The sequence below is a fragment of the Meriones unguiculatus genome, chromosome 16 (assembly GCF_030254825.1).
Source record: "Meriones unguiculatus strain TT.TT164.6M chromosome 16, Bangor_MerUng_6.1, whole genome shotgun sequence".
In the NCBI taxonomy this organism is placed as follows: domain Eukaryota; kingdom Metazoa; phylum Chordata; class Mammalia; order Rodentia; family Muridae; genus Meriones; species Meriones unguiculatus.
The window spans coordinates 64,289,905-64,316,946 of record NC_083363.1 but is presented as its reverse complement, the minus strand read 5'-3'; the positions used below and the strand labels follow the sequence as shown (position 1 = coordinate 64,316,946).

Genomic DNA, 27,042 nt, shown 5'->3' with positions numbered 1-27,042 from the left:
CAAGTAACAGACAGGCCACCCATCAACTGCCACTCCTTGCTGTTGCTAGTGAAGTCACCATTCTGCGGCGTGGGCCCCCGGCCTTCCCTAAGCTTCTTCCATCTATTCCAGTGTGGATGATCACAGAGTAAAGAACAAAGTCCTTCTTGACATAGGAACATACAAATACAAGAAACGCACATTTCCTGAGGTAGCTACTCTGTCACTTCAGGAGAACCTTTGCCCTTATGCATCAGCACTCCCCGGAAACAAGAGTAGAAGCAAGGAAACAGGCCTTAGCTCCTGCTACACAAACCCACTCCTGGAGTGATAACCATCATCAGGAAGAGCTCTACATGGCGGCTCCCTCAGAGCTCCAAGGGGAGGAGAACGAGCGGACCAAAGATGTCCAGTGCCTATTAGGACAATGTCAACCTCTCTGGGATAACACACGCAGCATCATCAATGGAGCAAAACTTGTATTTTGACTTTACACACCTCAGGTTTCTTTGCTTCCTCTATACATGTACAATTAACTCCCCCAGCAGGAGAAAGCGGAAAGGGACACAGCAGACATTTCATAATGTTTTCTTTGCAGTGTAAGCCACAGAGACCTGCTCTTACTTCCCCTTGCTTTGCGGCCTCGTCAATTAAGGTGCCAGAGTTGGTTGCTGCTTTCTGTGAACACCTGTCTTCTCGTCAGAAGGTGTGCTTTCCTTATGTTTTGGCATACTCTGCATTTTAGAACGTGAGATAAGCCTCACAATATTCAAATTCCAGTGGGATCCGACAAAATGAGTCAATTAATAGGGGCTTCTAGGAATGTTTTTCTAAAAATCTGAAAAACGACCTAGAAAAATAGCAATAGTTTCTGTTTAGCTGGTTTTTTAGTACAGAGAAATAATCCTTCAGATAAACATTCAGAAAACTGCGGGTCTTCTTAATTACGATGATGAATTATAAAGCATGCTTTTCTTAAAAAGCAGGAATCAAACCCACACCTGTCCTGTGTGACGGGAAAGTAAAGCAGATAATCAACTCCGTTCACGTGGATCTTCCCACTTCCATGCTCATAGACAACGGCCTCTGCTGTGGCGCTCTTCCTCCTGCCTGCAGGGATGGAAAAGCATGAGTGGTTCAGGGTCCTGCCTCAGAGGGCCAGAGTAAGACCACTTTCCCTACCATGTGAACCTGCAGAGAGAGAGTTCTAGGTAACAAAACCGACTATGAGGCGACTATGTTCTTCAGCTCCATTTCAGAAACGCAAATGATTTAAAATTTGTTTCAAAAAACCAAGTCATTTGCATTCATTTGTCTTGCTACAGAAACAGCAATCACCTCATATTACGTTTCTTATGATAAAAATGAATCAAGCGGGGAACAGTGATGTATGCCTGTAATCCCAGCACTCTCGGAGACAGAGGCAGGTGGATTTCTGTGAGTTAAAAGCTGGCCTGGTCTACAAACTTAGTCCAGGACAACCAAGGCTACACAGAGAAACCCTGTCTCGGGGGGGGGGGGGGGGAAGAATCAAGACAAATTTTTAAAAATATGTGACCTCTAGAATGCAACACAACTGGAAGAGTGGAAAGGAATCCTTAAGAGAGGTGACATTCAAAGGTAACTTGAAAAATAAATGAGGTTAAATTTTTAAGAAAATTTCAAAAGAAGGATCATGTCTACTACCATCCTCACACCCTCCTAATCCAGGAGAGTGGGAGCTGAGGCCTCGAGCGTTCATGTTAAATGTCTAAATCTGAAACGCAGATTCACCGAGCATTTGCAGTTTTGAGAACAATCCCTTATCACAAATATTCTGTTGATTCTACCAGTTGAGAACATGAAGTAGTTTAATGATTGCACAGCTGTGGGTCCACTCTTTCTCTTGCAACATTCTAAGTTTAGTTTAAAAAACAGCCCCCACCCATAGGATCTTAAAATTAGGAAACCAAATGTAGCAGTAGCAATGACCAACAAAGCAAATCGGTCCTGGAGAGCAACAGCATAAGAACGAGCAGCGTGTGAGTCCTGACTGGAGAGCCGAAGCCTTGCTGTGGAGTGTCATTACCTGTGCTGGTGCTGAAGGCCATGCCTCGCCCGTCATATTGCACGGGTTCAATCAGTTGCTTTTTTGATTGAATAGTTATACTTCTGCGGAACTTCTGCACAAATTCTTCTTCGGCAGGACCACATGGCAATGTCAATAACTTTTCCAGCAGTCGAATGAACTGCGCATACTGCAGACAATAGAATTCATTAGAAGCAGCAAGTGTAATTGCATTTGCTAAAGTTTTGCTATTTTTGTATACTTGATCTTTCCAATGCTGCTTGTCTTGATGAATTTTGACAGGATGACACTTCTGCATCTTCATGCTGCTTTAAAACAGCGTGCGGATGCATCCCTTTCTCCATGGGTCTTTAGTACTTAAGCTTTCCTCTCAAAAAACAAAGGGATTTATCATTCAAAAATCTTTTTCTCTGCATTAGGAAATTATGAAATTGATATTTAAATTTATTTTAAAAAATATTTAGATTATCTTCAAAAGAATAACTTCTATTCAGTCAATAAAAATGCTTCAAAAGGAACATTAGAAATATTTTCCAGTCAGTTATAAATAGCAAAAGTCTGATTTTGAGAAAATGTTCTCCTTAAGTTATATTTCATAATACATTTGGCAAATATATTTTTGGCTGTTCAAGCTGTGTTACTTTAATGTTTATGATTTCCTTTAAAACCGAACAATCAAGCTATTTAAAAATTCAAGAGATACTTGACTTAAAGGGCAACCTCTTGAAATAAATTATCCTTGCTACTCTGTGCATTTTTTTTTAATAGTTCTTGAACATGTGATTAGAAAGTAAACAACTTGGTATTAACCCTTAAAATTAGAAGTCAGAATAATCACTCTGGAGTGTCTGTGGAGAAGGAACAACTACACTTAAGAGCCTTAGTTAATATGGATCGTGGAGCCCAGATTTTGATGACTTATTTGTTCCTTGCCAACCCCAAAGTCACACCCAACTTTGCCACACTCGCCTTTCAAAAGCCATCAATGACAACATGAAATATTTAAGAATCTCACCATTCTGATGAGAATTTAAACAGCTGTTGATATACAGCGTCCTGGAGACAGGAATAAAAGGGAAGGCATGTACATTCCAAGCCAGGGTCCAGGGTCCATGCTGCTAGGCTTTCCAGCTTCCCCAGTTACACAGCTGTGTCTTTGCAGTAAGCTGTTCTCAAAGTTCCTTCTCAAGGACCTTAAAAAAACCTTCAGTGGGTCACTGCGTATGACACAGCTTTGCTCATGAACTAGGCTACGGTTTAGGAAGCCACAGTCTACTCCCACTACCCTCAGCTCTATCACAGACACTCATTCCAGGACTTCTGTTAATACGTTAATACCAGACACTCTGAAAGCATAGAGGGTTACCACCTAAGCTGTGGTTTGTTCTCATAGCTATATGCTTAAAGAACTCCTTAGAGAACTTCCAAAATGAAAAAAGCAGACTAAAATCACAAATTTTACAAAAATCAAAGTGGTGGCTGAAAAACAGGAAGAAAACGAAACGATGCGTTCACTGAAGAAGCAGATCTTTCCAATTCAGTTCCTGCACAGCAGGGCTCCGCAGTCAAGACCCTACCAATCACTTCCAGAACTGCCACCAGCAAAGTCCCTGACACCTTGTCTAAGCAAACTGCAACTTTCCCAGCCACTGACATCTCCAGTATTAAATGAGAACAAGCACTGGACACAACTTAAACCCTGTAGGTTGGCAAGGCACCATCAGTACTAGCCACTGGCACAGCAGGGCCTGTTGGGTATAAATTTACATCTAAATATGTAACACGTCCAACCTCCTCTGATAATGCTGAGCGACACTAGAAAACTCAACACAACAAACACAATTAAGTGTTCGTTGCCCCTAAAGTGGGGCCACGAACTTTACAGGGCACAGTCACTGAGGGAGTTTTTTCACCTTGGATTCCTGGGTGGCTCTCCAAGGATTCTATGTCAGATCTGGGGTGAGTTTTAGAAAGATGCAGCCATGAGCCAGCATTCTAAGTGTCTGTGAAACAGCTGATGTGTAGCTCCCAAGATAAAAACCACTGCCCGTGTAGACCAGGCATAAGAATGAGGTAAGCCAGGAGGTTACAGATGACCGAATCCTTTTCTACTTGATGGCTCCTTGTATTCATTATTAGCTTATAAATAACTACTGGCCTTACGGAAAAGACCAAAAACCAACATCTGCTTTGCTCCCTAAAACAACTGGTAGAAGACATGAGAGCACTTTCAGAAGGAAGAGGAGGATCTGGAGACGCGATGTGACACTTTCCTGACTGCAGAATCAACAAGGGCTGTATAAGAACAAGGGTAAGTGTCTGGGGACACCTGGCTCTGAGGAGCATCACTATTAGGATCTTAATACAGCAATTGTCTGCATTCTCATGACACAGGTCCCCTTAAATTAAAAAGATTAATTACTCACATCTTGATCTGACAGTTTTTCCACTAACATTTCTTCTAGTTCCTCCTTAATCAGCCATCTGCTGCCAATCAGGTCTCTGTTAAAATATCACATATATTTTTAATTAAGCATGCAATTAGAGTTCTATCACAAAAGATTCTACACACAGTAGCAATTTATGATGCGGAGACAAATTTTCATGTTATTCAGGAGTACTCCTGCATACACCACTTTGGAGAAGTACTCCATTTCCTCAGTCTACTTTAGAAAAGACACTGAGCAAACATTTTATTTTAAGCGTTTCATGTGTTATTACAAAACTTCAGTTAAAAGTTACCAGACTCCCTAAAGCTTGAAACTGTGCCTATGTAATTTACTCAGAAGACATACACAGTACAGTGCTTTCCTATCAACTGAGGTAGTAATAAAGTCCCAATTAAAACAAAACAAATAATAACAACAAAACCCCAAAGCCACAGCCACAAGCTGAACAAGTCAACTAAGACATCTTCTGTACAACAAATATGTGAGTAGGTCCGTCCAAAGCTGGATGCACGGGTCGATGGAGCTGACTGATCAGCTATATACAAAACACTGAGTACATCATAATCCAAAAGAATGATTAAATATAATTTAATCCACATATTTGTAATGAGGTAACATAAAAAATAAGCTCTGCATGCTTCCTCTTAAATAAAAATCACACATTTAGAAGCTTAACTTTAGTGACTAATGCTGAAATACTGTGCAAACTTCAGGCCTCATGTTACTAATGGAAGACAAGAGCTTACCTGAACTCAGTTTTTTCTGAAAGTGGATCTCTGCGCTTTTCTAGCTGGAGGACCTTTCCATATACTTCCTAAGGCAAACAAGATACACAGCTAACATGAGAGGGATGGTACAATGTTCTTGATAATATATTTTGTCATTTTTGAGTACCCCTTATGCTAGTGCCCCCTCCTCAATCTAGTTTCAGAGTATATATGATGAAAACGTGTTTTAGTAAAACTAGTTCTCCTCTGAACAAAGGGAAGTAATTTCAAATGAGAGTTTACAAGTTACTTTAACTAACTTAAAAATGTCTATAACAGCTTCCACATTTCACCTCCCCGAGTACGGTTAAAATAACAAAACTCCTGAAAACTATGTCTTTTCCTGCAGTTTCACAAATAGGATACAAATTTTTCTTAAGAAAAAAGTCCTAACTTATGTAGCTATATGCCCTTTATACTTAGACCCAGTGAATTTATGACACCTATAGCTTAGGGACTAAACTCAGAGCTGATCATGCCAAGCAAATGCTGTCCCTGGGCTTCTCCACAGTAACACAACATGCTAAAACAGTGTTTCTCAGCCTGTGAGTCACAAGCCCACAGGGACTGCTGAACAACCCGTTCACCATCAGAAAGCACAGGTATTTACATTACAATTCATAACAGCAATGAATTTACAGTTAGGAAGTGGCAATGAAGACAATTTTATGGTTGGGGACGGCATTAAAGAGTCACAGCATCAGGAAGGTTGAGAAAAACTGCATTAGGGTAAAACTCCATGTAGGTAGCAGACCGAAATGTTTTCAGCCCACTAATTTCTAAAAAGCAGTTCTCAAGACTTCAACACTCTCAATAGGTTAAGCCTTCCATGACAGGAAGTTCCTCACGTTTACCAAGTGGACAGACAGCATGTCAGTGTGCGAGTGGCACTGCCTGAGCTGGTGCTTCAGGCAAAGAAGGAGTCGGCTAGTTTTGGACTTGAGACTGCAACGGCTGGAGACATGACCTTCAAAGGTAGACAGGGATATGTGACTTATGAGAACACTAGGTCAGAACACACCTTTCTCCCCGAAGGGGTTTCTTTAACTTTCTAGATTAAGCAAGACAATTACTCTAACACTAGCTGTAAGACTGCAACACTGTAACACGGTAGCAAATGTAACATTGAAAGCAGTGCAACACCGTAACAACTGTAAACACAGCAACTACTGCAACACTGTAACTACTGTAACACAGCAACTACTGCAACACTGTAACAGCAACTACTGCAACACTCTACTGTAACAACACAACTACTGTAACTATGGTAATAATACTGTGACCACGGCAACACTATAACTACTGTGACACTGTAACACTATACCAACTGTAACACTGAAACTACGGTACCACAACTACTGTAACACTAACTACTGTAATAGGCAACACTGTAACATGGTAACACTGTAACTACCGTGACACCTGAACTACTGTGACGCTGCAACTACTGTAACACTGCAACTATGGTAACACTAGCTGTAATTACTATAATCACTGCAACACTAACCACTGTAACACTGTAACTACTGTAAGACACCTCACAGCTGAGTTTCAACTCAAAATTCAGGCTGGTGAATTCACCATTTTCAATGGCTTTCAAGCAGTTTTCACTAATTTTTTTTTTTCAGATTTCTATGCATTATTGTGTAAGCATGTGTGTGGCTGGTATGTGACTCCATGTGGGGAGGCCAGGGGATGCCTCTGCAGAGCCTGCTCTCCCTTTCCATTTCCACGTGGGTTTTAGAGATTGAACTCAGCAAGTGCCTTCACTCCAAGCCATCCTGTCAGCCTAATTTTCACTTTAAGTCTATATTTTTCTATGACCATTCTTTCATGACACCATTTCCTTCTGGTGATGTTTATACCCATAACTACTCACACATGATTTTGTAAAGAAATGTAAAAGAAAACATGGCAAGTGTGCATTAAATGTCAACCACAGTGAGTTCTGCTCACTGATGACCAATGTCTGGACTGGGCAAAACCCAGTAACTTTCTGCTCCTTGGGCTTCCTAAGCAAGAGGTTCTGGGACATGATTCCAGAGCCTCTAGCACACAGGCACATCTACCCTGACCTACTCTCCCAGCTGCATACACTCTTTTCACAAGAAAAAGAATGCAAAGAACTTAGCACAGTGCCCAGCCTATAGCAATGGCCAAAAATGCTTCCAACAGTCAAATCAGTGAAAGCACTGTTGATGTTCTACTTCCATGGATTCTCTTAGTGTTTGAAACGGTTCTTCAGAGTCTGCCTTGTGGTTAGCTAAAAACATCGGTTCTCTGGGAAGTAAATTCTATAGCTTCAATTCCCTGAAGAAACGTGTTCCAATTTGCATAGAAAAATCATTGGGGGCATAAAATATGCCAGGAACTGTCAACATCACATATTATCACTGGTAGCTTTTGGTATATTATTACATTTCCACTTAATTTTTAAGGGACACTAGAGAATTAGAATGACCCCACCTAACTAAGCTTATATACTGTACTTAATAGTGTAATTTCAAATATGACAGGAATAACCCAGATGTGAAATGCTGAATCATTAATCACAGCTATGATTAATATTTCATAAAATCAAAGCAAGCCTATCCACCCCTTGTGCCACCAGATTTCCATAATGTATGAGTCAAATTTGGAAGGTGCCTTAATTTGAAAATACCAGATGCTCAGGGTGAGAAAAGAAATTCTTAAACCAAAAACCCTTCCTGGAGCCTGAGCAGTATGACTCTCAGTATCCTTCCACAATTTGTTTGGGTTATACTAATCATGTGGAAATTCCAATTTTAGGAAGGGGAACAAATACCAGTCCACTGGAAGGGCATCGTCGGAAAAGTCAGTTGTCTCTGGCATACAAAAGAGTAAGAACAGTAATTGCCACTGCAGACTGCTCAATCACTGACAGTTCATACTCTGTTAAAGAATCACAGAGAATTAATATTTCAGTAATAATCACTTCAAGTGTTTTGACCGCTGGTGTAAACAAAAATTACACAAAATAAGCACCAATGTAATTCAGAGAGGTTTTGAGGTACCTCAAGTTGCAATCGACTCACAGACCTGTGCCACCCTCTGTGAAAGGTCCACCTATCCAAAAGACCATTCAAAACGAAACCACAAGAGTCCTCGCCACATGTGTCGCTCTGCGAAGTCCACTGCCAGCAGCGAGGACACCAATGCTTACAACTAGCATCCCACAGACTTTTACTTCTCAAATTAAAGCCATTCATTATAATATCTGTACCACTCCAAAAGAAATAATCCCATCAAATTAACAGAGGCAGCAAGTTAAATCCTATTTTTAAAACATTATTTTCCTATATGCACACTTTGAGTATATAAGCGATACAATAGAAATTATTCATATACTAAGAAAATGTACATTAAAGGTACCTCTGAGTACTGAACACACACACACACACACACACACACACACACACACACCCAAAATGATATACAGCTTTTTAAAAACAATCCCTCCATGCAGTTGTTAAACAGTTACTTGGTCACGGCTGTTTTTAATTCCATTTTTAAAGACAGCAGCACAAGATCCAAGAGGTTTAAACATTCACCAAATGGTCACAAGGAACATCTAGAAACATTTAAGCCAAGTACAAAAGCCGTAGCACCTTGTCCTAGGACGCTGGCTTGCTGTCTATAGTGGCCCAATCAAGCAGCCCACTCTAGAGGCAGAAGAACTGGGGTAACTTAAGTTGTCAGAAAAAAACCCTGCAGAATCTCTGAAATGCCAGTAACTTTTTCACAAGGCAAATGGACCCTGTTTATGTAAAACGTATACAGATCAGAATGACAGCTTTTCATTCTTCCTTTGTACTTCTTTTTTAAATTTAGCCCAACAGTATAAGTATATATACTGTAGACATTCTGCAGCAGCCCCATATAATATCTTTCATTTCCCGTGTGTGTGTGTGTGTGTGTGTGTGTGTGTATGGGGGCAGGGGTGGTCAGGAGCCACGAAGTTCCTTCAATTTAAAGTAGCATTCTGAAAATATTCCATTATTTCTATAAAATTAGCTGCAAAATATAGGTGAAGTTTCTACATGATACTAAGTTTCTACTCTGGTTTTCACAGTTTTATGTCTGGTCTCCCCTAAAGGTCTGAGTGAGCTCTGCTTATGTAAAGATTCCTGAATGCTGAGTTATAGCAGGCCTAAAACCAAGGGTTTATCTCCATGCTTTGGAGAAAGTGTATCTGAGTAATGATGGCAAGCACAATTTACAGATTTCACTATTTTGCATAACCTGTCCTAGCATAGGTTTCATGAGATATCAAAAGCGTATGGGTACAAAGGACTGCAGGCCATAGCTCTCGAGGTTTAAGACGTACAGATCCCTTTATTCACAGTCTTTCCTGAGGTACTTACTAGCACCCTCTTAGTAGACGTCCCCGGCGTACAACATGCAACACTTCCAAAGTCTACTAAGTCTCAAGTTCTTTCTTGACAGCATTTCAGGGAAAGGGCACTCCAGCCATGTCTTAGTAAATAAATCTGACAAAGGGGCCCCGTAGTGAGAATTTTGGTTTCTTTGAAATCACAGAAATGTTGTATGAACATGTTTTTGTTTTAATCCCAGGTGTGGGATATGGGGCTGCTGCAGAATGTCTACAGCAGCCATGATTTGTCTTGTGCTCTGGCAGGGGTGTGATCCTGCCAGCTGAAAACAAGTTTACATTTGGAATTCTGGGGACCCCGCAGAGGCCTATCAATGCCAGAGACCCAAGAGCAGCTACTGCCACCCCTGTTGCTCTTGCTGGCTGCTATAGTGCTTGTTGCTGGGTAGGGATAGCCTGAATACAAAGATCAAACTTGCCCCAAGGAGCAGGAAGTAACCTCTTTTCTCTCTACTCTTCTTTCTCTCCTATCTTGTGTTAGGAGGTTGGAAGGAATTGGGGTGGAGAAGGGTAGTAGGAAAAGGAACCCAATAAAGTAGCCAAAAATAATTCCTGCAGGGTCCCCATGTCAGTCAGATAACCATCTCCCATAGTGAGTAAAATGACTTTGTTACAGTCTGGATACTATTTTCTCCGGCAACCCAGGGCCCATGTATGAAGGTATTGTTTCCAGGGTGGAAGGTGACACCTAACGGAAGCTACGGAATCGACTCTGAAAGGGACCATAGCTCCTGGTCCTCTTTATTTTTCACTTCTCTATTGCAAGATGAACAGTCCTTTTGCACATGTCCAAAAGAATAGTGGTCAGCTTACCATTGACTAAAATTCACAAAATTGTGCCAAAGAAACATCTTCTTGTTATCATAGCTAAGTTAAACACACAAACAAAAAACAAAACCCCAAAAACCTAACACAACTCTCAACTTCTAGTAAGTGCTCTCCAAAACACAGTCCATTACCACATCTGCCACCAAGACAGTAATCCTGGGCAGGCTTACGCTGTTCCGGGAAAGCAGGGCGGAGGCGACAGGCCACAGCAGCCTACACTCCTGGTCCAGCCCTCTGACCATCTCACTGAGTCATACATACAGGGTCTCTCGTACAGATATGCCATGGCTTGCATATCTGCTCTATAGCAATTCCATTTCGCAGTGTTAGGGAGAGAGCCCAGAGCCTCACATTTATTAGGTAAGTGGTGTGCCACCAAGCCATGCCCTACTTTCTTTTTTCAAACAAACACATAAAACATCCTTAGAAATTCTTCTCTGTCCTATAACTTTGCTCAGCTTTTTCAGGAAAATTCTTTTATTTTCTCTCTTTCCTTCTGTTCTTGAAATCTAGGCTGCAGCTTCTCATGCCTGAGGAGTATACATGTCTTACTGTTTAAATGGCTGCTGAGGGAACGGAAACCATAAATTTTCAGTAAAGAAGGCAGGTCCAGGCAATGCTAGGCCCTTTCAGCTATTCAATGCCACTCTGCAAAACCCAGAAAGTCTCTTACCTTTTGAAACCACTTTTTGTTGTTTAAGAAGTTGTGTCAAGATTGTTTTATACTTCTTTATTAAATATGTACATCTTGCTAACTGGAGAAGTCCAATTGACCTATAAATGAACCCTCAGAGTATGACACAAAGTAGGAGCATCCCACAGATCAGAAAGATTTCCTTCACTTTACATGTTTCCATCATGTTTCATTTACTGATAGGAACAAATAAGCTACATGCTTCTTTTCATTGTCACATTTTCTCAAAAATTTCACTACTTCCTAAAAAATTGATGAGCCAACTGTACATGAACTGGAAACAGTATCCACTAAAGAATCATATACTAGCCCCCTCTTTTAGATTTGAGACAGGGTCTTGCTAAATTTCTCTGATGGCAGACAGACCAGACTGACCTTGAGTTTGCAGCAATCCTCTTGCCCCTGCCGTATAAATGCCGAGGTTATATGCATGTGTCATGCATGCCAAGATATATACTGCTTTTACTCTTTTTTTTTTAAAAGGCAGCATCTTTCTATATAGTCCTGTCTAGTCTAGAACTCACTATGTAAACCAGGTTGGCTTCAAACTCAGAGATCCACCTGCCTCTGCCTTCCCAGTGTTGGGATTAAGATATGTCTCACCATGCCTAGCTTATACTCTGTTCTTAAATGCAGTGTGCATCAGGGCTGTCTTAGACTGGTTATAAAGAGGTATACATACTTACTATGCAAACAGCCTTCTATACTAAAAAGACTCAGCTCGACTGCAGGCAATAAGAAAGGTTAATGGAACTCAGAAAGGTCTCCTCACATAGCTGCACAGAGGCATGAGATCAGTTTCCTTGTCAAAAGTCTGACCATGGACTGCCCTGCCTCACACAATAACAGCCAGTCACAGACATGAATAAGAAAGGCTGTTTGGCTGAGTGTCTTTTTCCCTGTCATCCTCACAGAAAAATTGTACTGGCAAAACCAAATGGTAGCAACACAGCTTCATTCCTGAGGCTTTGCAGTCAGCCAGTCTACAGAGGCTGTTTCCCGTGCTGCCTGGGGACAGAGGGAAAATATCCCCATGCAGGACGTTAGAGAACAAAGGAGAGCAAGCCTGCGAACTGGTCTGTTTCAGTTGGCTGTGGTGTGCAGTGCTCACTTCAGCATGAAAGTGTTTCTGCAGGCTGAGCCGTGAACATGCAGCTGTGATTGCAAAGTCCGAGTACCTCAGACGCTGCTGATTTGTATGCTTTAAGAGACGACATGGGTGTGACTGCAGCTCTAATTAATGGCATCTGCTGTAAGTAATGCTGATGTACCTGGCCAACATTTAGAATTTCCTGAGTTAACAATATTTAAATGCCCAAAGAATTCTTCTATGAGGAATAAAACCCAGCCCGGTCCAGGGGAAGAGCTCTTATTAGTCATATATAATTTGACATTTTGGTCAAAGTATGGTAAAATTCTATCTCATCAGTTTCTAGAGCAATACCTTTTAAAGCACACAAGCAAACTAAAAATAAAGCCACCTCTTACACAATGTGTAATTTCTTCATTATGATGGAATGCAACAGAATATCTTGCCCTTGGGTTGCTCCATTTCAGCCAAAACAAATGCAAATGGCTTGCCAGATGACAGCTGTTTGATAAGGCTCCTCTGTGAGACCTGTGTGCTTTACTTTTTTCCGTGAAACTTGGGATGAAGGCAGAAGGCAGGAAGAGAATTAATGTAGCATACAGTCTAAAGGCAATGCTACAACCGTGATTAAGTAGAAAAGTTAAAAGGCACAGATTTTCCACAGCTTCGCTGCGTGCAACCCATCCGTGTAACAAGTTGACAGGCCTAGCGCGTCAGCTCCATCATCCCCTCCGACAGCTAAAGCGCAGCACTGCATCCCTTTTCAGGGAAATTTGCGTCTGCACCATGAAGCGTTGTACATTATTTCTTAGCACTGCAGGGGGCTCAAGTCCATATGGAACCTTCACAAATATTACCACAGATCAAACCAGCAGCGTTTGGAGGCAGATTTGACATACCTATTTAAATGAGCAGCAGGGGTCCTTGGGCAGCCGCAGGCTGTGCGCGGAGACTCCATGGAAGCTGGAGCACAGCCCCATTACTCAGCAAAGACACACTCTACATTTGTCATTCATTTCATTTCTGCCAGGGCAAGAAGCTCATTTGCCCAAGGTCAACAAAAAGTGAAAAGAAGGTTTTCTTTTTTCCCTCAGAAATAAATGTACCCGACAAGTGGGATTTTGTCCTTTGGGTTTGTGAAGCACAAGTAAACAGCAGATAGTCCAAAGGCTGAGGAGTAAGTGCAGCGGCTACAGCCTCTGACCGAGGATGGGGAAAGCCCCATAAATATTTCTATAGCTTTAAAAATCACATTATGGATAAAACAGAACTTGACATTATGTTCTAAAAATAAAATGGTTCTGTCTTTTAAAAAATGGATACTGGCATCCAACTTTTTTCTCAGTTTTGGGGACTGCCCTCAAATTCGCACACTATCAAACAACTCTCTCTGATGGCAGTAAACAAGTTTCCTAGTATACTCGAAGCACGGCAGGACATCAGCACCTGGCCTGCTGTGGCCCAGACTCTGGCGCACACTGCACTGGCCAATGGAAGGCCCAACTTTAACAGGGGTAGCAGGAGTGAAGCAGGGCCTGTCTGGAAGCAGACAGGCCCGGCTGCACCAGGCTCAGAGAGGACTTGAACCTGTGCACATTCGACTTTCTCTTACGGATGAACATTCTGATGCAGTAGCAGAGGCAGCACAGGGGCCTCTCCTAGCAGTCTCACTCCAACAAGCCCATTTTGAGATCGCTGACACAGAAGAAGCCTCCAGAAGAGCCGTATAGCTTATAACGAAGATACTCACATGCATCAATGAATAGTATGACTGTCTGCCAGTATAGAAGAGGAAATGAAACGGACGGCCATCTTCTCCCCACTGGATTGCTAATAAAAACAAACATGCAGAGATAAAGCAAACTTTGAGTCTAACTACAATATGGGATACACTTGTGATTCAGATTAGCATATCAAAAGTGTCTAAAATATCAAAAGTATTCATACTCAAAATTCATTATTTAGCATATTTTATATGTAAATGTTTAGGAGTTACTGTTTCTTATCAATTAGCATAAAACGATATATTTATTAAATATTTTTATTTAAAAATAAAATAGATTTTATTAAAAAATAGATTTTTCATTTGTTTAAAATAAAATCTTATAAGAAAACTCAAATCACTTTATTAGAATAAAATACTCAGGTCCCACATCTTCCAGGTGAAAACTGGCAGTGATTACATCCGGACTCCAAAGGAGGTCCACTGCAGCTCATCTGCTTGTCCTGTCATTTATTCCAACGCCATCATCACCAACCACTCAGAGCTTAAAGCAGCCACCAACAGAAGGGGCCTCGAAGGAGTCATAGCTGATTCCTTTCATAACCACCGGACAAATTGAGACACCAAATCCCAGTCTTTTGTCTGCTCGCTGCTGAGGTACTTCTGAACCTTACCTGGGTGTAATCCCAGCACTTGAAGCACTGAAAGGAGGATCTGAGTTTTTGTGGCCAGCCTAGGTCGCACAGGAAAACTCTGCCTCAGGACTTGGTTCTCAGCACTCACACGGCAGCTCTTAACTGTATATAACTCTAGTACCAGAGGGGCTGATGCCCTCTTCCAGCCTCCATGGCACTGCATGAATGTGGCACACATACACACAGGCACATTCAGACTTATAAAATAAAATATTACTAGCTGTATCATCTGTCTATGGTTCTAAAGAGTACATTTTCTTTGATTGCCTTTTTTTTTTTTTTTTTTTAAGGTGGGAGATGGTTAAGGTTGATATAGTACCTCTTTCTGTGGCCTAGGCTGACTTCAGATTCCTGGTAATCTTCCGGCCTCAACCTTCTGAGTTTTGGGACTGTAAGAGTGAATCGCCAGTTTTGGCTTCAGAATTTGGCATATGTTAATGTCTTAATTTAGATTTCATTGTCTGGAAACATCATGGCCAATATTTTTTTAAATGGATTAAAAACCACAAAATTTCCCACATCTACACGCATATATAAACATGCACTACCATAGTTTTTCTAAGATGGTTTGTATCTCCCCAAATAAAAAAAAAGCAAACTCATGGGCTAGCACCATATCAAACCCCATGATTTTTTTCCCTTGTATGATTTTGGCCACTATAACGTTACTGTGTCACTGGGTGGCCATATCCTCACATAATTTCCCTGTTTTACATTTCAGTCTCAGCTCCTCTGAGGCATAAGCACTTTTATAAAGAACATGACTTAAAATTTTCAGAACAATTCCATTTTAATGTTGTGAATTCAGACATCCAAATAATAACTTAACAGTAATGCTCCAATACAGGTTTTTGCTTACACTTTATCAGTTTTTCTCGGCAAGCAACCATAATCTATGAACAGTAACTGGACTTCCTGGCATTCCTGTAGTTTGTTCTGCTGCTAAGGACCGGGCCCAGAGCCTTGCACATGCTAGGTGTGCTCCTCATCATTGATCTACATCCGTAGCTTTTGTCTCCTGTGGCTTTGAATTTGCCACATGGTCCTGTGTGCCATTAATTTCCCTAATTATTTGGTTTTGACCTATTCTTTTAATACAGTTATTGTGTACATGGTGCTGGGGATGCTAGGCATCTACAGCTGAGCTGCATAAACACCCAGGCCTGTGTGTTTCCTCTAAAATTATAATGGTTAAGCTGCCAAAGAACTGTTGATAACTGATGTATGCTGTATCTGAATGCAATGGGATTTAATGACATATTTAAAGATTTGATGTTTCTATTTTGTCATGAAAAGTCCTACTCAAACCAAGAAGGCTTCTTTACATTTGTAGTTGAAACCTTTTTACCAAAAATAAATGGCTTCATTTTATTAATTGTTTTCTCTATGTAAATGTTTTCTCCTTGAATCAAAAGAGAATTACATTAATACATCAACTGGTGTTAAGCCATACTTAAAATTCTGAGAGAAATGCTCTCTGGTAGTCTCTTAAAGTGTTCTACTTGTGCACTCAGGAGGCAGAGGCAAATCTCTAAATTTCAGGCTAGCTGGTCTACATAGTAGGTTCTACGTTAGCTAAGAATATACAATGAGACCCTGTTTTTCCAGGGGTTGCAATGAGGGGTAAGGAGTTTTACTTACTTTTTATCTAATTCCTGTCACTACTTGAGCTAAGCTACATGCCCAGCCACTTCCTGTCTAGGCAAATGGGGCAAATAATTGTACCTAAAAAAGCTGTTATGAAAGTTTTGAGATAAAACATGAAGCACTTAGAATTGTGCCTGGCTTACTCTAAGGTTCAATAAATGCTGTTGTTATATGTTAGAAGAGTTTTCCAATTTGCATGACGTTACTGTTTTATATTCAGACGGTTTAGCTAGCTTATGTTCTTAGAGCAGCCTGTGAAGGCTGCCACTTAAAAATGTTATAGTGGACCACAGACAGCTTCATGGTAAAGCATTTGTCTGCCTGGCATACAGGAGACCAAGGTTCACTCACACATTCTCTCTCTCTCTCTCTCCCTCTCTCTCTCTCTCTCTCTCTCCATTTCCCCCCTCTCAATGAGCATATTCTACAGAACTTGATGGGAACTGTGAAATACTTCCAAAGAGTGTGTAACTGCAACTTTGATTCTTTAATCCAACAGTGATAGAGTTCTATTGATTTTAAATCAGAAAACTTAACTGATAAAACTTCTACTCTTGGGACTTTATTTTTTCTCAATGTTTTATTTCACTATGCAAAATTATATTACTATTCAGTAGCCATCTGCATAGAAACCATATTCTTTGGGTTTGTGTCTACAACTACAAAACCATGACACATTATTTGAATTCTTTAGCCTTATTTAACAGCACTGCTTTCTAACCTTTCAAGGCTAAGTGCTTGGAACAGAAAGGCTCAAGGTCATCAAAGCCACTACTGAGCAACAGGTTTTAACAATACAAACTAACACTCGTGTCTCACTAAACCATCCACAGCCTCCTCCAATTCCAGGTTGTCTAGTATCAGTGCCCCTTCTTGGTTCTGTCATCAACCTGGTATGTATCTTTATTCTCCCCTATATTTTTACCACTTTACAAGAAAGGTGCTTTACGTTAACTCAACCTAGATTCTTCCATCTTTCAATAAACCAAGTGGTACAACTACCATAATCTATCTAAATCTAAAGTTCATTGTTACTTTTCTAAATGCCTACAAACTGACTTATTGTATAAAAACTACAATAAATTGACAGCAGAAAGCAGAACTTCTGCTATTTCTAAAGGAAGACTGTTAAATACACTTAGCTGCAATGTCAGACAGGTCTAGCAATATTGGTGTGCTTTCAAAAAACACACATGGGCATTTTGCAAGGGTGGCCTGAAGCTTCTGTGTCATATTCCAGCTGCTAGTAATAATGAGAACATAATACCGAGAAACTGGTATGATTTCAAGGATCCAAGAGACCTCAGAGGGCAGAAGAGACACAACTCTTAGAGACATGCTAAGAGAACTAAGAGATGGAGAGAAATAGGTGGGAAGCCTAAAGAATGGGAGCAAAGAGAAGACAGCAAGAAAGGGAAGAGTAAATTGCCGCTAGTCCAAACATTAGTCCGAATAGCCACGAGGTACGAGTTACTGTGTTTCATACAGATTTTGCACTATAAATGACAGCACATCTTCAAACTTCATGTACACAACATTCACTCATTTCCCAAAGCTACTGTGAAACAAATGTTAAATATGTTGTAATCAGTCACATCTAAGAAATGAGAAATAGGAAATATAGGACATTTAGAAAGAGATTTAAAATACTTATAACAAATCCGATATAAAAGTTACTTGAAAGAGCAAAGAGAGGGCTCAGTGAGTAAAGCATCTGCCCTCAAGTCTGATGACCCAGGTTTGAGCCCAGGAACCTACTTGGTGCAAGCAGAGAACCAATTATTCCAAGTTGTCTGCAGATATCCATGTGTGCATGCCTGTATGCTTATGCAGATGCCTAAACACACACACACACACACACACAGACACACACACACGTTTAAAGCTACTTTAAAAGAATAAATGAAGCACTAGGACAGAAAGAGTGTAAGTAGAGTGGAGCCAACAGAACAGGCCTGTGACCCCTCTCTACACAAAAGGCTAAGGCAAGGAGCTAGAAGAACAAAAAGGATTAACACTATATTCAGTAAAATTATGTCTCTAAAAAAGAAGAACAGGAAGATTTCACAGAAATGAGAGATGAATGAGTCATCAGCAGATCTACACCCCCAAAAGCTTTCTTACAGATGCCGAGTGGGATGCAGAAGGCAAGTAATTAGTGTGTCATTAACACACACACAAGCTTTAACTTGATCTAACTTTCCTATCCTACGCAGAATCTGCAAACGCAGGCCACTAATTATTATACAGATTATTTCTGACCTATGTCACATCCACTGTGAGAAACTGCTGATGTGTAACCCAAAACTGTAGTAAACAAAAAACAAGACGAATCATCTCAGTCTTGAGCAAACTTACCTCTTTGTTTTGGAAAAATTTGCTCAGGATGCTGTAAAATAAATGTAAAGTGTTATTAGGCAGCCTGTATAACACATAAAAGACATTCTTTAATAAGTATTTCGGATTACCTTCATTATTGGCCTGGCTCGCTTCTCAAACAAACCACTTGGGAAAAGGTAAGCAATAGCTCTCTGAAAACATATACAAATGTTAATTAACAACTGTTATGAAAACACAGTCAATTTATACCAAGTTATGAAATGCTTACTGTATACCATACATTGGACTAGGATTTCATATATGTTTTATCAGTTCAAATGGCAAAGCAAAATTACTAAACATCCCAAAACAGGTAATTATTAACCTGGCTACTGACAGTTTTCAAGTGCCAACATCAAGGGTACCACTCCTAGGATGGGCTATCACAAGAAGTCCGCCTTTGCAAGTGCGAACTAGAGGTGCTGCTATCCAACCCTGCGGCCTGCGCTCAAGGGTCGTCATTCCAACTCCAGGCCAGGGCAGAACACTGCAACAAGCAGGCTTGCGTTTCATCATTCACTGACACTGGAAAGAAACAGTTTAAAGGACAGATTTATCTTGGTTCATCCTTTCAGTAAGGTGTGCCAAATCCACTGTTTTGGCTCTAAGCAGAAGCAGAATATCATGCTGGAAAGTGGGGCAGAGACTTTTACCTTATGGTGGCCAGGAAGCAGAGAGAAACAACTAAAGGGCTGGGGACAAGGCTTGCCAGCCTCACAGCCTGTAGGACCTACTTCTTCTAGCAGGGCCCTGCCTCTAAGAGTCCTACCATCTCCTTCAACAGCCCTCAGCTGGGACAGAGCTCCCAACACATACATCTGGGGTCAGTTCCACTCAAGCAGGCGGCCACCATGGCTCCCTTGGTGTTTTACCCTGAGATTTTACCTTGATCCTGAGGACTGAACATGGGCCTTCATTCACACTGGACATGCACTCTAAACTGACCAACCCTGGTCCTGCTGAGACTTTAACCTGCATTTTTCAAACGAGTCCTCCACTGCAGATGTGCTCTCCCACCACACAAGTCTCCGGAGACTCCTGGCTCATTCCCATTTACACCAGAGCTTGGACAAATGACACCAGCCCCACCCCCAGGACAATCTGAACAAAGAATGACAATGCCCTACAGCACACTCAATAAGCAGGAGTACAAATATGTAAGTCTAGTAGGCAGGTACACATACACACTAGAGGCAGGGTAGAGAGAAAGAGAAAACTGCTTAACAAGCAGTACCAAGTATAAAAGTAGAAGAGATGGCACAGGTAGAAAGCCCATTACTTTACAATTTCCAGGTCAGTCATAATTCAGGAAAAGATCACCAAGTCCCTTGCTGACAGGTCATCAAGGACCAGAAAACTCAGGCTGAAATATTACCCTACTTTGTTAGTTGCTTTCCCATTGCTGTGACAAAACACTATGACAAAGTTCCAAAGGGATAAAAGTCCATCACCACCATCATTAGGGGGAATCATGGCAGTAGTAAGGCATGGCAACTAGTACAACAGCTCAGAGTTCATATCTGAAATCACAAGCATGAAGCAAGATCAAACTAGCAATGGCACAAGTCTTTTAACTCTTGAAGCCCACCTCCAGGGACACACTTTCTTCAACAAGGCCAGATCTCCTAAGCTTCTGAAAGTGTGCCACCAACTGGGCATCAAGTATTCAAATGCCAGACACTATGACAACATTTCATTCAAACCTCCATACCTCCAGATTACGTGCTAGGGAAAAAGAGAAAAGTTAATTTCACAAGAGTTCTAATGGAACTACTAAGGAAGTAAAGGACAGTCACATCATCAACAGTGGAGAATCTGCGCACTTTCCAGGGTGAAGATGAAAGGGTATCCCAGCTAAGGATTTCTTTCATGCATTCTACATCTGAGTGTGAGGAAGCAAGCTCAACTGCACAACTCCAGAGTATCTAACAACTGAGCAGGGGGTCTAGAATCTAAAACACTAGACAACTAAGGACAATCTGGAAAATTTAAATATAGACCATTTACATAAATGACATTATAGAATTGTTATATTAGAAGTGAAAATTGTACTGTAGGAGACATTGGCATAAAAGGTATATCTACTTCAGTGTTGAGGAGTTCAGCTTGTAAAACCTGATTTTCCAAGGGTAACTCAAAATTATTCTACACAGAGGCAAAGAAAATGTGAAAAACACTGTCAGATTTAGCTATATGAATAGCATGTATTCAATAAACATATCTCATGGAAATTTGAAACATTTCAAAGTTAAAAGGTAGAAAAAAAATGTCAAAAACTTAAGATTTCCCCACACCCAACCTGTCTGAAGAAAGCCATGGCTGGCCTGAAGTATCTGTGAGGCCTTGTCCTCACATCCACAACGCGGCTCCAAGGCTCTCGGCATTGCGGCAAGGCCCAGGCTACAACGGCACAGGCACAGAAGATTAAGTACGCCTGTCAGCTTACACGCCATTCATCCTCCAATGAGCAGCAGGCTATCGCTGGCATCACCTTAAAGCACAACACTGACTAAATCACGTGATCACTGAATACCCCTAAAGGGAAACGGAAACGCAAGAATTCCATCACACTTTTATACTGCTCAAGCATAGTAAGAAGTGGAAAAATCATGAGAAAGTGAGAGACTGAAAAGATTAAAAATTAGCAGCCATTATTAAGGCCTGAACTATGCGGGTGGAGAAGTCTAGCCTTGAGGGGAAGGACCGCCTTACTGCATTCTTTCCCCACCCACTAAGATACAGTTGCTAGGAAACTGGCCCATTCCCCTTGGGAGGGACACCAGCTCATTAAGGTCTGCAGACCTTCCTATAGCCAATCAATTCAAAATGTAGCATCTTGACCAATAGATGCTTGCCAGGCAGGAATTGCCCCTGCCTTGGGCATGCTGGGATGGACCAGAATCTTTAAATCACCCAACTAACCTGGGCACGGGATTCTCGGCTCCCACCGCTTTGGCAGTGGGGGGTGTGGACCCAAGCTGCAGCTTGTAATTCGTAATAAAAAGAACCTCATGTATTTACAGCGGAGTCTAGTTACTCCTGGTCTTTTGGGGTTCGTGAACTGGTCAGAAAAAAAAGTTAACTGATAGAGGGCAGTTTAAAAACACCTCTTCAAACATAAGAACAAGTGAACAAAGAGCATGATGGAAGTATTCTGAAATTCAAGTGAAAAGTGGCTCTACCTTAAAGAGAGAAACCCAGTATATAATCTAGCTAAAAGATAAAAAAAGGTGGGTAATAGATAATAAATAGAATGAGAGAGAACGGTAAATAAAACAAGCCAATTGTTTGTAAATCAAGTTAGCAACATCCCAAATATTAAAGAAAGTTCTCAGCATGCTGCCTGCATGTGCTTAGCATGCAGAGGACAGTCCTGACATGACCTAACCTATTATGCCCATTTGGCTCCTATGGGTATTCTATGCAGATTTCCCCCCACAAATTCTGAAGCAAACAAAGGACCCACTGGCTTTACTGAGAAAATAATTTTGTTGCTTTCTGGGTTCACTTAACTACCACTTAGCACACAGTTGTTAAAATGTAAGTGAATTCATTTTTTAAATAAATAATGAATAAGAACAAGATTTTTCGTTAGTGTGGTGTTTGGAACAGTTTTGGGCAGAACAGTACGTGCTATAAATGGGAAAACCTTGACTTTCATTATACTGCAGAGAAAGGAAGCAATGAACAAGAACAGGATGGAGAAAGAAAAGCACAGAACCTGTGTGTTTCAGACGCCATCACTAGTGATCTGGCTGCTGGTTGTAGGGCTAAAATACCTTTAAAAGGCAGTGCCAACTATGCACTCAATGTTACATAAATACAAAATCTCCAGTTTATAGAAACCATCGTATTCCTCATATTACTTTAAGGATACCTCATGTATTTATTAACTCTGTTTTACAGATGAATCCTCAGTTAAGTAACAATACACAGTCCAAAACCACTTGAGTCAGAGCTGATACCTGAGTTAATCCTGACATATGCTCTTCCAGCATGCTCAGAGTACAGACTTCATCTTCACTGGCTTTAAAGGCACACAGCCATTAACCAGTAAAATTAACAAGAAAATTCCCAAAGAAATGAACTATTTACCTTGGTAAGGTGTATTCAAGAAAAATTTACTCCAACCTGGTTCTAGGCAGTTGACAGTTTAGAAATAGGAGTTAAGATATGGCCTCCAATTTCATTCTGTCAGGAGACAAAAGAATCTGTACTGTCATATACAGGAGCTGCCATCACATAGAACATTGAGGTAGCCAAACGGTCAGTTTGCTGCTACAGCAGCACTTCCCACCTGGCTCTCTTTCCACTCAGTTCCTCCATTCTAGCCAGGGCCTGTGCTTACAGCCTACCACACTGCAGTTCCACTCCCCCTTTTACACAGCCATGCAGCGCTCCAGAACTGAAGCAGGTGCGCCCCTGTAAACCTCCGGCTCAAGTTACTTTTCCTTACATGGAGTGTCATGTGCTCCATTCTCCATGCTCTGTCATTTCTGTCAAAGAAACATCCTCTTCCCCACCCTGTCACTGTTGTCTCCACAAGACTTACGGCTACACAAGGGTTCCTTAACTTACCAATTGCTGTGACCTTTGTGAGCAAACTAATGTGAACAAGCCATCTAAATAGACTGCACAAATTATGGCAGCACCTAGACCAATATACAATTCTCATGTCCCAACCCAAGCCTGTCCTTAGGCAATGCTACTTCCCATAACAGCCCTCTTTCCAGAGGTTTCTGTCCAGCCTCACCACTCTCTCAATCCTTCAACTGCTTCCATGCCACGAGCCAAGACAACTTATACAAGGAGTTTATTTGATTTTTAGTTCCAAAGAGATAAGGGTCTGTCGTGGCAGGGAAATGTGGCAGCAAGGGGCAGACCTGGCAACGGCAGCGGGAAGCTGAGGGTGCGCATCTTGAGCCACAAGCATAAAGCAGAGGGTGAACTTGAAATGGTGAGTTTTTCAAATGTCAAAGCCTTTCTCCAGCGACACACTTCCTCCAGCAGGCACACCTCCCAAAATTTTATCTAAGCAACCTACACTGAAGATAATTATTTAAATTTACAAATAATGGGCCCAAGTGAGTACCACACCCAGGTAGTTATTTCAAATAAAGTAATTGTTACAAAGAATAATAAATATGGTTGAGGACAGAAAGCTGTTATCAAACATTTATTACAGTTTATTCACTTTGTATCCCAGCTGTAGCCCCCCTTTAGCCCCTCCCAACCCCTCCTTCCCTCCCTCTTCTTCTCCCATGCCCCTCTCTAAGTCCACTGATAGAGGAGGTCCTCCTCTCCTTCCTTCTGACCCTAGCCTATCAGGACTGTCTGCTTTGTGTCTTCCTCTGTGGCTTTGTGAGGTGCCCCCTCAGGGGGCGGGGAGAGCTAATCAAACAGCCAGCTACTGAGTTCATGTCAGAAACAGTCCCTGTTCCCCTTACTAGGGCACCCAATTAGAGGCTGAACTGCCATGGGCTACATCTGTGCAGGGGTTCTAGGTTATCCCCATGAATGGTCCTTGGTTGGAGTGTCAGTCTCAGAAAAGACCCCTGGGCCCAGGTTTTTTTGGTTCTGTTGCTCTCCTTGTGGAGCTCCAGTCCCATCCAGGTCTTTCTGTCTCTTCCTTCTTTCATAAGATTCCCTGCACTCTGCCCAAAGTTTGGCCATGAGTCTCAGCTTCTGCTTTAATACACTGCTGCTTTAATACACTGTAGAGTCTTTCAGAGTCCCTCTGTGGTAGGTTCTTGTTCTATTCCCTGTTTTCTCCATCTTCCAAGGTCTATCCCTTTTGCCTTTCTGAATGAGGATTGAGCATCTTATCCAGGGTCCTCCTTCTTGATTAGCTTCTTTAGGTGTACAGATTTTAGCATGATAATCCTATGTTATATGTCTACTATCCACTTATAAGTGAGTACATACCATGTGTGTCTTTCTGTTTCTGGGTTTCCTCACTCAGGACAATCTTTTCTAGTTCCCACCATTTGCCTGCAATGTTTTCCTTTTTTTTTTCCCATTTTTTAAATAATTTTTATTTTTTTTATATTAATCACAGGTTATTTACTTGTATCCCAGCCATAGCCCCCTCCCTCATTCCCTCCTAATCCCACCCTCCCTCCCTCATCTCCTCCCTGCTCCTTTCCAAGTACACTGATAGGGAAGGTCCTCCTCCCCTTCCATCTGACCCTAGCTTAATCAGGTCTCTTCAGGACTGGTTGCAATGCCCTCCTCTGTGGCCTAGCAAGAAGATAAAGAAGAAAGAGGGCATTGGAAGTAGCAGGGTTTCCTTGTTTTTAATTGCTGAGTAGTATTCCACTGGGTAAATGTACCACAATTTCTGTATCTATTCCTCAACTGAGGGACATCTGGGTTGTTTCCAGATTCTGGGTATTATGTATAAAGCTGCTACAAACATGGTTGAACAAATGTCCTTGTGTACTTGAGCATATTTTGGAGATATGCCTAGGAGTGGTATAGCTGGATCCTGAGGTAGAACTATTCCTAATTTCTGAGAAAGCACCAGATAGATTTCTAAAGTGGTTGTACAAGTTTACATTCCCAAAGCAACGGATGGGGCTTCCTCTTTCTCCACATCCTCTACAGCATATGTAGACCTCAACATAAAACCAGACACACTAAACCTGTTAGAAGAAAGAGTGGGGAAGAGCCTTGAACCCATTGGCACAAGAGACAACTTCCTGACCCCACCTACAGCACAAGCTCTTAAGATCAACAATCAATAAATGGGACCTCATGAAACTGAAAAGCTTCTGTAAAGTAAAGGACACTGTTCAGAACAAAACAACAGGCTATAGACTGGGAAAGGATCTTCACAAACCCTATATCTGACAGAGGGATAATATCCAGAATATATAACAAATCAAGTAATCCAATTAAAAAATGGGGTACAGAGTTAAACAGATTTCTTGATAGAGGAATATCAAATGGCAGTGAAATACTTAAAGATGTACTTAAAGATGAAATATTTAAAAATGCTCAACATCCTTAGTCATCAAGGAAATAAAAATCAAAATGACCCTGAGATTTTCTTATACCCATCTAAATGGCTAAGATCAAAAACTCAAGTGACAACACAAATAAAAATTTTAACTAGGATAAAGATTATGTTCCTCCGAAACATCTATATTGGCATAACAAATACTATAAAATTTCACTATCATGATAGGTAAGTCTGGCCAGCCCGAAGCCCATCCAGGACAGTGAGGAAGAAAATGCTCTGCTCATGAGCACTTCCACTGCACAATGGCTCCCAGAGCTGGTGGAGTTAGCAGTCATGACAGAGTAAGTCCCTCAAGTGTCTTAAAAAAGGGGTAGGTACTTCATTTCTAAATTGTGATTTAAGTCTAACTGGATCACGTTCATCAACTACTACAGAACTAACCAAAATGTCGTAATTTTCCTAAGCAATCTACATTCAAGATACTTACTTAAACTAGGAAATAACAAATCTTCCACGCAAAGAAAACTGGGATTGTCAGCTGGAACTCTGCTAATGATTCTTCAAGAAGCCTCTAATGGCACTGCTGGCCAAACACCTGTCTGTTTCTGACTTCTAACGGGCATTTTAAGGGACTCCATGTAAGAATCAGACTCTGGGCATGGTCTTCATTACATCCACCGCTGTTCAACAAACTCCACTACATATGTACATATACCAAAACAGTACAAAACCTCTATCTATTCTACAATTACGGCTGCCAGTTTTAAATTCATCCAAAGAAAGCATTAGCTAGAGAAACAGGAAACAAAGGGTGTTTTCTTGTGCGTTCTAAATAGTTCTTACCTGAAGTTCCAATTTGTATAAATTTAAACTGGCAAAATTCTTTGATGTTTTAAACTAATGTCACATGTTAAGAAATTGTTACATATAAAGTTTAGGTTCAATGTCTGGCTGCCCTCCCCTTCCCAACACACACACACACACACACACACACACACACACACACACACACAGAACAGATATTTAGTTTAAGCACACAAAAACCCTTTTCATATTTAGTACACTATAGTATGACATGGATGTCTAATCCAACTCCCCCAAAAAAGGGCCGATCAAAAAGACAAAGAATGTAAACTGCAATAATTTAAGTGATAAGGTTAACATCATTAGTAAACATCCCTTTTCAAATGTGTAATTTTTGTTTTAACCATAATATTGGTAATTCTGCAGTTTCCTAAAATGAAGGCACTCTATCTGACCACACTCCCAGGCTTCAGTCAAAAGTACAAACGAACTGCAAGCTTAGCCCAGGAGAAGCACCGGGTCAGGAATGCAATCTCTATT

The 27,042-nt window shown here is 41.1% G+C and overlaps 1 protein-coding gene across 3 annotated transcripts in view; it reads right to left on the bottom strand.

Annotated features, from left to right (window-relative positions):
- The window catches only part of Mrps9 (mitochondrial ribosomal protein S9), a 57,879-nt gene that overhangs the window by 5,356 nt on the left and 25,481 nt on the right, over nt 1–27,042 (bottom strand). For 2 of the 3 annotated variants that reach the window (XM_060369969.1, XM_060369970.1), the window contains exons 3-9: nt 18,824–18,886; nt 18,714–18,744; nt 14,041–14,120; nt 5,244–5,311; nt 4,474–4,549; nt 2,048–2,216; nt 981–1,089 (exon numbers count right to left, since the gene is read on the bottom strand). In XM_060369969.1, the coding sequence (XP_060225952.1) occupies nt 981–1,089; nt 2,048–2,216; nt 4,474–4,549; nt 5,244–5,311; nt 14,041–14,120; nt 18,714–18,744; nt 18,824–18,886 (596 nt within the window). Of the gene's footprint in view, nt 1–980; nt 1,090–2,047; nt 2,217–4,473; nt 4,550–5,243; nt 5,312–14,040; nt 14,121–18,713; nt 18,745–18,823; nt 18,887–21,033; nt 21,067–27,042 lie in introns of those variants that run through there. The other variant, XM_060369971.1, reaches the window with a different exon arrangement.